Source organism: Limulus polyphemus, unplaced genomic scaffold (assembly GCF_000517525.1).
Source record: "Limulus polyphemus unplaced genomic scaffold, Limulus_polyphemus-2.1.2 Scaffold331, whole genome shotgun sequence".
NCBI classification, from domain to species: Eukaryota; Metazoa; Arthropoda; class Merostomata; order Xiphosura; family Limulidae; genus Limulus; species Limulus polyphemus.
In genome coordinates, this window is record NW_013665941.1 from 511,369 (window position 1) to 522,086 (window position 10,718).

Sequence of the window (10,718 nt, forward strand, 5' to 3'; positions counted from 1 at the left end):
AATCATGGGGTCAAACCCTTTCGATTGATGTATCTGACTCCGCCCAAGGTCTCATAGATTAATTTACTCTAATCCTGCCTAAAAGAATTTCAAGTGCCGTGGCTATTGAGGATCCTCTCTTGTTATGTTAACGAATAATTCTATATACGTATCATATGATTATCTACTTCCTTTTACTTTCTATTCTAAAACATTTGCTGATTTCAACCTGACAGTTTTTGTTAAGTTTTTAATACACTTCTGTTTCGGAGGTTTTGGTTCTGTTTTTGTCGGAAAGCTGCTAAGAGTCGTATCGCCGTCTTATTAGAGAGTATATCTATCAGTACGAAATTTGTTTTATGCGTTTTTAGAATTTTTAGAATGTGTATTAAAAACAAGTTCGTACTTTTGGGTTTATTTACTCTAGCTGGAGTAGATTGTAATCGATTTCATCTGTCCGTAAAGTTTAGTTTGGCAGTGTTATTTGAAAGGGGATAGTTGAAATAAAAACACTTCAAACAGAACGAGGTAAAGTGAATTATAACAAAACGAGTTGCTAACTAGTTTTGTGGTAGGCTTTGTGAGGCCTTATGCGTCAGAAACTGTGTTAAAAAGCATTATGGCATCTTTGAGAACCATGGGTTCTTTATAACTGTGTAAAAACTCGTGTTTAGAAGATAAAGAACGTGTTTTTTTTCTAGTATACGCATTCTAAACTGTAATGACACTTTCTGAGTAATTCACAAAATTTATACTGTGCTCTCGAGTGTGAAATTACAAACACTAAATGTGAGCTACCATTGAGAATTTGAGTTGAACCACGAGTGTCATCTATCTGTATAGACTTAGTGTCTAGATATGACCTTCAAACAAAGGATCGCACCATTTTGATTATTTCTCATTGATATTACTTCGACTCTATGTGTGGTTAGTGGTCTGACAGGTAATTTCCTCCTCCCCTTTCTCAATATACAAAAGCAGAAATTTAATAAAGTTTAATTGTCATGTATGTAATTCTTCAGCACCGACGATGTTTACACGCACTCATGCGGGATAATGTAACTTAATGGTAAGTCTATATTTGACACTCATCACTGAATACATACACCAGAATGTGTGTGTGTGTGTGTCCAGGGAGTGCATGGAACATTCGTTTTACTTAAAGATCAACATTGCATTCATGGCTCGCCTCACGTGACTGATGTTGTGGAACAGCATGAGATTTAAAAGCGGCTGTTTTGTATATTCATTTGTTTGTCTGACTAAATTTTTTTAAACGCGTATAGTTACGTATATGTGTTTGTGTTACTGAAAAAGATCAATTTTACGGTTTTGGTAAGGAAAAAGCCAGACGTTAAACATATTTTAGGATGAAAATTAAAACTAGAGAATGTCGGTGTATACTTCCTACTTTATGAATGTGTATGCGTGTAAAAAGAAGCTTGAAATTTTGAATAAAGAATCTACCTGTTCTTACAGGAAAACAATTATTTTTTTCATTTTAAGAACATAATTTTATATGTCGTATTTTGGAATTGCTATATGGAAGGTTACGTACTGGTAACAACAACAGTTTAGTTTCATATAATTTAATTATGTTTCAAAGTGCTGCTTTCTTAACGTTTTATTTCATGTTTTGGAGCTGAATTTAAATCATAACAGTGCTGAAGGATGAACTATGTGAAAAATAATTATATTTTTTCTCATGTTCTTTTGTAGTTTATCGGTATTTGGGAGCTTATAACGCTAAAATTCGTGGGTCGATACCCGTGGTGGGTACAGCACAGATAGCCCATTGTGTAACTTTGTGCTTAACTACGAACAAACAAACCAGAAGAAGGAAATTTCAGCGTGAACCAATTTATTAAAAAATCAGAAGTTAATCTTTCAGATATTTGAAATTTTCGTACAAAAAATTAATGTAAGTGTAATACTGCCCAAATGGTCCAAAAACATAACTCTAGGACTTTCTTTATTAGTTCTAAACCCATAAATGTTCAAGTTATGGCAATCGCCTACGCGTCTATATACTTACACTCGTGCCCCCTTTTTTAAATTCAATTATATTTATTATAGTGATAGACTTTCAATTTCAAAGTAATGATTATTTTTAGAAGTGTGTCAATCCTTGTGTAATTCGAAATATTTCAATGATTTTCTTAGCAAACAAGACATTTGAATCACGACTGAAATAGCACAGTCTGTCGAAACTAAAATCCTCCTCAGTATATTCCCTAATGTGATTTATAGTCCTATAAGAATAAGATTATCCAATGATATTTGAATACTGAACAGTTGCTGTATAATTGTACTCTATTTGTTTCTCTTTGTTATGCTTTTATAAGAAGATGCAAATAAATTATTTATCATGAGACATTTTATTTGATGTTGTAACAGGTCTGGTTCCAAAACCGTCGGTCGAAGGAAAGACGGATGAAGCAACTCAGTACCCTCGGAGCTCGTCGCCACTTTTTCAGGAACCCTAGGCGGGCCATGCGACCCATACGACCTGGAATGTCACCTGACGGACTTGACGACAGTCCAGAAATGGTAGTAGGGCCTAACTCAGGCTATGGATACTTCTCGGGTGAGTAAAATTATTCATCTTACTGAAGGCTAACAATGGAGTTTGGGAGTATGTTACGCGCAGTGACATCCTGTAAAACTTTTTTTATAAAGGTAATATCAATACAGCTATTACAAGTACTGAAACGGAAAAGAATTAGAAAATTTACAGGCAAGAAAAACGTGAATTTAGACTCTGCGTTCATTATACCTACAAATATTTCATAAGATTACGTCTAAAGAAATAATTTCTACATGAGTAAGTTGTTGTTTTATTGTGCTAACATATCTAATCTATGAACTTGTGCATATTTGTCCGTTGCTGGTCACTATGTCTCACAGCATGTTTTCACGTACACGTTTCATCTCTCGTCATTCTATGATACTCAGTTTGCATTACAAAAATTCCCCAAAAGTTACCAAGTAACAATGAGAGTGTTTAAACCCTGAAAATAGTGCTTACGTTAAAAGCTAACTAAACTTTATAGCTCCAAGAATGCTCCTTCAGGACACGTCTGTTCAGAAATCTCACTCACAACTTGTTTTTATAGTATGTTTGTATAATATAAACGTGATCTATCAGTGATGTTTTAAAAGGTAAGTTTTCAAAAGGACAGGAAATGATTGGAACGTTCCGTACAGTAAACCATTCGTACAGTATCAAACTTGTTGAGCAACTCGAAAGCGTTATTTAAAATTATCATATAAAATTCAATACGCAGTCAAGTGTATAAACATCTTTTAAACTAATACAATCAATTTACCCGTTGAAAATGTTATTCGTTTAATAATCACGGTTGCGTGGATATTCAAACAGGAAATACTGTTTCGTCATATCAAGAACGTGACAGTGATAGGCTTAACTACTTGAACGTTAAAAAATATTTGTTTTTGATAAATCAATAATACATTTCAAGAATTATAAATATAACAACAGTAAATCCTATATAAACTGACACTTTAAACTTCATTTATTGTTGTATGTGTTAGCTGGAAATGGGAATTATAAACTATGGTAACGGTGCGAATTCAGTAAACCACTGAATATTCCACTCACTTCTTTGCTTCCTTCAACGACGTGTTTTAGTGAAGAAAGCAAGACTACACCTCTGTAAGCTCTGATTGTATATTAACTTACAGCACCTGTCGAGATCTTTGTTGTCACTGCGTTCAATGCACGAGGTACTGTGCCTGTACTTGAACGAGACGTTGCAATCATCCAAACTACACTTTACAGCAGGACAGTTATAGAAGCAACAAATGTATGCAAATATCTTTAGGCCTATACATCTCTCGGCTGGTGCATGCGCTTCATTTTCAACGACTCTCCCGGGAACAAAGCCCACTGCAGGGGTTTTCCGGATGGGAGAACCGCGGGAAGCCATGCAAACACCCATGCAAGTGGTCTCACATCTCTGTGGAGGATAACGCCCAATGAACGCGTGTGTCTGCACGCGACAGTTCCCGCCGAGCAGATGGTGAGAGCGACGTCGGAGGGCTTGAGGGCTTCGCAGTCGTTCTCTTAGGGTGATCACGAAAAGTCGGCATGAAACGAACGTTTTTGTTATTGAAAATAAGTGCTGGAAAAAAAAAGAATGTTTATGAATTATTCTCGGTGAACTTGAATAATGTTAACAATTTTGTAGAAAGGTTTTTGTTTGCAAACATTTTGTTCTCAAAATGTATGTTGTATAATGTTTTTTATGATATTTTGTTTTGTTTGTTTGTTTTAAGCACAAAGCTACACACAGTGGGCTTCTTTTGCTGTGCCCACTATGGGTATCAATACCCGATGTTTAGTGTCGTAGCTCCAGAGACTTGGCGCTGAGCCACTGGCGGGCAGTATATTATATTTTGCATAATGTTTTCATTATAATTAACCTATATGTTATATTTACAACATCGCCTAAATAATCAAAGTAAGCTAGTTAGATATTCAGTTAGGATTTTATTTTCCTTGATGAGCAGATTGAGCCCTCTGTGTCACGTGATCAGATGAAAATGCGGGTCTTTGTAGAACGTGAATCGTGTTCGATCTGCCAAAAGTGATCGTAAATAAAGCAAAATGTCTCTTGTTGGGTATAATTAATTTAATACAAAACTATGATTGTGCTGTGGGCCAAAATATCTTGTTATAATGACGATTGATGAAGTCTACTCGCAACAAGGTTTTGTCAACATTACAGACACGATATGCAAAGACAATCTTTTAAGTGGCCAAGTATTTCAAGCCACGACATTCATTGCCCTTGACCCATAGACTACTGAACGCAACATGTAACAAATTCAACAGCAGTACGTGCGTTTAATACTGGCTCTGTATATTAATATGTTATTGGCTAGTTATTGATGTACACAAAGAAGAGCAAGATCCAATGAATGACATGTAATAATAACAATAAAACATGGGAAAATGAAACTTAAAGTTTTAAAGGACGAAGTGGAAGTTGAATAGCTTGTAGTTATTTCAACAAGTATTCAAAACACTAATCAAGATTCCTCTCTCTATGTACGTTATTCAAGCATACAGTATACACTAAGGCTAAGTATCTATGCTAGAACATGTAAAAGAATGACATGCGTGTTTATTCATTACTGGAGCTTCTCCTATTAGCTAAGATTAAGAAGGCCGTAGAAGTTATGTGTATCTACAAAATGCTAACTTATCCACATGAGCATATCTGTGTCATTCTGGTGTTTAGCAACTAATGTTACCACAGCTTAAAGTGTAGCGATTTCAGTTACTTTAGTGTTTTTAATAGTTTCTCATTGAAGCAGAGCCTTTAAACTATTTTTTATCAGCATCCTTATTTATACACTTTTAGAGAATAAATAGATGGGACGTGATCCTAAAATTGGTATTTTTATTTATCACAGTAAGTTCCGAGATGAAACATCAAATATGTTGCATATAGGCTCAGATGTACCAATCTATCGTGATTTTATTTAATAAAGACATCATGCATATTGATCATCGAGTGGTTATCGTATTCAACTGTTTTTGAGTATTTATTATAAAATGTTTCAATGCTGTTGTGAAAGAAAGAGACATCTATGACTTTGTACCAGCAAACGTGGTGTTTCCAGGTCATCAAACTGCGTTTTCCCCGAGATTTTCTGAACAAGGAACTATATGGGGAGGGCCAACCACCATCAGAGCTTTCTGTATCGTTTCTGTTGGCTGTCGGATTAACCCGCTCATACCCCCTCCCCCCATCGATTTCCGATACCTGTGCTGGCAACACTAGGAGCCCCGCTTTCTCTCTCTCTCCCGCTGATGCCTGCCGCCTGATAGCAAATCGACCTGCCACAGAAAGGGTGGCCTCGAGGCAGGAAAGCGGGCCCCAGCCTATTTATAATAGAGACCAAATAAAAAAAAACCTAAAATTGAAAATCTACAGCTTCGTCTTTGAAACTACGTGTGAAGTGCGTGGCGATGATTTCAGAACTATAATATCCTTCAAAAGACCCAAGTCGTTTCCAATAACGTTCTTGACACATCCTAGGAAAATTGAAGTGAAAATAAAAAGAATAACGTAGCAGGTATTGTGAGTCGACTTACTGACACAAGAGAAATTGTCACTATTTCAAAAGTTTAAATATGTGAATAATGATAAGCACGTATACTTAAATATTGAAAGGTAATTCATATCTCCAGGTCAAACTATGTATATATATATATCATTTGTTTTCGACGACTCAGTATAAACTTGTTTAAACTGATATCGTTCTCTACAAATGTTCTTGTATCAAGTTTGATGTGCTTATATAGTTTGCACTTGGCATATGTGTGAGGGCGTAGCACACTCTAATAAAACTGAAAAGGATACAGTATATTTCATTCCGTGTCTACATTTTACATCACACACACATCCGTTCAACACCACAGCCAGTCAACCGTTTTCTATTTTTACAGCAACAGGAACGTAAAATAAACGGTCGAATTAATTGTAGGTTAAGAATGTTTTTTTCCAGAATTATATGACTATTCACTGCTTACTTCGATAACTGGCAGGCTGATATAGAACTAATAATGTCTTTCCAGATAGCCACACTCGTTTTTCATATCAATGTTGACAGGATATTTGATTTACCAGCTTTCCGATGCTACGTTCAATTTTATGAGAAAGTTTTAGTACTTTATCACTCCCAAACAAAGAAATCCGAATGCTAGACTTTAATCTGTTTGCACTGTTTATGAAGTGAAATTACTCAAGATAATGTTAGCACTTATGTACATTCATATTCATTAGAAAGTTTATATTACATTCCTGCAGGTGTGAGTTAAAGCAGCTTTTATATCATTCAAACTTCTGTTTTGTTATTAAAATGTCAGTTCTATTTTGACGTGGGTGCTAAAAAGACCACGCGTGAACGCGGAACTCAAATTTGGCACGATCTCTGCATGGTGGCGCGTGGACTGTCGGAAATAGCGACTATTGAGTCACTAGGAGAGCAGTTTTCTCCCCTTGTTAGTTGTAATGAAGTATGTATCAGCCATTATTAGGGCAATTTACTCTATGGACTAAGTACTTACTATACATAAAAGCTCTCATGCTGTCAGCCCGCGGGGCTGTGCTACTGAGAGGTTAACTTACTAAAGTGGACACTTGAACTAATCTTGTTCCTCATCAAGAAATTTTGCTTTTTTAAATGTATTTTATTCTATTATTATTTAGCTTTTCTTTCCATTTTGACGTAAAATCTGTTTTAAATGTTTTATGTAAAACAAAACTGGAATTGTGTATTCTGAAGCCCCACAAATGTAAATGATTTTTGGATTTCCTGTGAACCTACAGTGCATTGTGTATAGTTAATATTTAAGTGATAACATAAAACTGTTGATTTTTAAACAAGAGACTATCACGTAAGTTTTAACTAATGTTTTTCTGACCTTCTTTGTATTATTATTAAAGATTACACTGTTGTGTAATAAAAAATATTTTAGACTCTGTTTCTAAATTGTTTGTTTTATAGAATTAGAGTTTTTCCTGCGCATATTTACGAAAACCTTTGGTTGTGATGAAATAAACCTTCGAAACACTGTTGATACAATCAATGGCGTGTTTGATTTATTCCTCTCTTCTGTACCACAAAATAATGATTCATTTTAAAACCTTCAGAGTTAACTTATGAAAGTATAATTTACCTCTTTATTTATTTATTTATTTATTTTTACTTTTGACATTTATAGTGTTATTGTGGAGTGGGTTGTCCTTGTTGCACTTACGCTGGTGTTCAAGTCTGGTATGACCCATAACTTTTATCCATGCGGGTCAGAAGCTTCTTTCTTTGACGAAAAATTGAGTAGGTAGGTTTTATTGAAAGCTGGAAGTGCACAGTAGCCAAAATAGCTACTGATTCATATAATTTTCTCTGTTAATTCAACACCAAGTTCTTTAAGGAGAATCTTATGGTTGACACGGTATTATTTCAGCTAGAAAATAACGGGGATTAAAGTGTGGGGATGTCCGTGTGGCACGTGTATGTTTCCATAGCAATGCCCGTTTTGCAGGTAATAAACTAACCGGATACAGCCTGAGATAAATATCAGGTTGCTATATTTTTCGTACCTCCCCTTGTGCTTGGAAAAAAAGAAAATGATAGTGTATAGAAGAAAATAACGATGGCTTGGCAGGTAGAAAGTGATAACCAATCCTGGGCGGCTCTCTCTAACCCCTGACCTCATGACACCGAAGTATAGTGTAGTAGTTACAGGCCTTGAGCATTTCCTTTGAACCAGCTTCTGGACTTGAGTATACATGTGAACGAAGGAAGCTAGTTAACCCTATCAACAGTCTGGTATCTGCCTTGAACCACCTGTTTATCAATTAGCCACGGAACATGCGCAGATGATATTCAGCCGTGTACAACATTACAATATTGTATCTTAAGTTTTGGAATAGCTTTTTCGTCTAACAGCAACATAACTGAACCCTACAGATATCAGGAACCTATAATGACTGACAACAGAAAATTTGTCGCCAAATCTCTCAAAACTAGAATCCCTGCTGAGACGTCTCGCCATCTGCAAGATCGCCCTCTAGTGCAGACTTCAACAGCTACAGAAGTGCTTTTGACAGAATTCAACTGACATATAAAAATACGATCCTAGAGGACTTGGCTTGCCTGTCAGTATACTACAAAGAGTTCATAGGTTAGAGAATTGCAGTAGACTTTCTGCTGAAGATTAATTCCCTCGGCATCCTAATCTTAAAATGTGCTAGTATTTATAACTATATGGGAAACCTTAACTCACTCATATGCTAAATATGCAGATATGTGCATAATAATCTTAAAACGTATGATGTTTCTATGTATTAGACGCCACAAAAGATTTTTTTGGTAAATCATTGCTCTTGTTTAGTCTTTACTAGTTAATCCTAAAATATCATGCCTGATGATCCAAAAACCATTCATCGTGTAACCTTCAAATAATTGTTAATATACATAATAATTTATCATATAGGTTAAATATGTGTAGGCACAAAATACATAAATATTTTCTAGAATAGTCTAAAATATTTTGAAACTGAGAATTGTTGAGGTTTCACAAAACTTAAAGAAAGGTGTTTCTACGAAATGAAGGAATAGGAATTAGTGATGTACACAGCTTACCAATAAGTAAATACGCATCCACTCTAGAAATAACACTGTTTTATTAAATAAACCATTTTGTTTGTTTGTTGTTAAATACAAAGCTACAAAATAAGCCGTCTCTGTTGTGCCCACCACGTGTATCAAACCCCGATTTTTAGCGTTATAAGCCTTCAGACTTACCGCTGAGCCACTGGAGGATTAAACATTATCATTAGTTGTTAGTGAATCTGCCCTTTGCATAAACATGGTTGCACAACATTTTTACAAGATCTAGACCATGAGATTCTCACCCAGTCCTGGTGAAGAACTTGGATGAAGGTGTCTCCACCTGGTTATTTGAGACGCTTTCGCAGGGAACGATCAGGGATGGAGGAAATAGATCCGGCGACTTGCCTGACCTCATGAGCCATCGTTTTGTGACTTGGGTTGATGGAGTAGAAGCCCTAACTTGCATGAAAACACTATTTTGCCTCTTAATTGATTATTGTTGTAGACATATAGAAGGCCTTTCTCGAGAACTGTGATGTATTTAGCGTCAGGGACCGTCCTTTCGTATTCACCCTACTACCCGAATAGCATTATACTCTTTTGAAAATACTGCCGTATTTTGTTATGACTTGCAACAATTCAACAAAATTTTCTGGGAGAATAGCCGCCAAGCTCAGGTGCGTCCATTGTCTTTTATTGTTTTTTAAAGTATTAAAAGGGCCATTAAAAGGCTCAATTTTTTCCCACTCAAAAACGTTATTGCAACCTCAAATAATATGCTGTATGAACCTCTTGGTCTGAAATTAAAGATATTTTAAGCAACTGTAAAGTGAAAGCATAATCTCATTCATCATATTCATTTGGCGTCAGACTGGACAAGTATTGCAATTCATATCAGTAGGAAGCCTAATATTTTGAACATGGCTCATTGTACTACGTTTGAAAGTGCTTATGTATAACAACAAATACTATAAAGCATGGTTCCCAAACTGTCTCAGCACGAAACCCCCCCCCAAACTGGACGAAGGAAAGTATTAGTGATCCCGTAGCAAATACACAAAATAGACAGTACTGTTAAGCTGTTCAGTATCTACAGATTCATTAGGTGGGTAAGGGAAGCTTCGGTCAAGATGTTGAATCTGGGGGAAAAAACCCCCTGATATATGAAATTATATGTTCAGGTTTTGTACTTCATTCATTTTCGTAACTATAAATACTAAAACAATGTTGTGAATAAATTCTGTACTAATCAATTTGAGACATCGATATGATCACGCAGACACTGATTAATGAACCAATAAGATTGTGATAAAATAAAATAGCTGTTTTCTCTAGTGGTTGCTGGTTTACTGGTTCTTCAAAGTTGATAGGTTGATATTAAGCGCCTGATATCATTTTTGTTTTACTACTTTAACTATTCTTAGAAATTCGAGGTATCATTTACTTAAAACTCTTCATTTCCTTTTTATTTCTCTTCAGATTTCGTCAACTATGATATCGAACTTTACATACGGATTGCATATGCAGAACATTTTCATTTGCAAATGTGAATGTATTTAGTAAAAAAAAAAGAACAACTCATGAGC

The 10,718-nt window shown here is 35.5% G+C and overlaps 1 protein-coding gene across 2 annotated transcripts in view; it reads left to right on the forward strand.

Annotated features, from left to right (window-relative positions):
• LOC106457438 (LIM/homeobox protein Lhx5-like) overlaps positions 1-10,718 on the forward strand; it is a 127,157-nt gene that overhangs the window by 99,731 nt on the left and 16,708 nt on the right. For both annotated transcript variants that reach the window (XM_022383387.1, XM_022383388.1), the window contains exon 4: positions 2,377-2,566. In XM_022383387.1, coding sequence (XP_022239095.1) covers positions 2,377-2,566 — 190 coding nt within the window. The remainder of the gene's footprint in view (positions 1-2,376; positions 2,567-10,718) is intronic.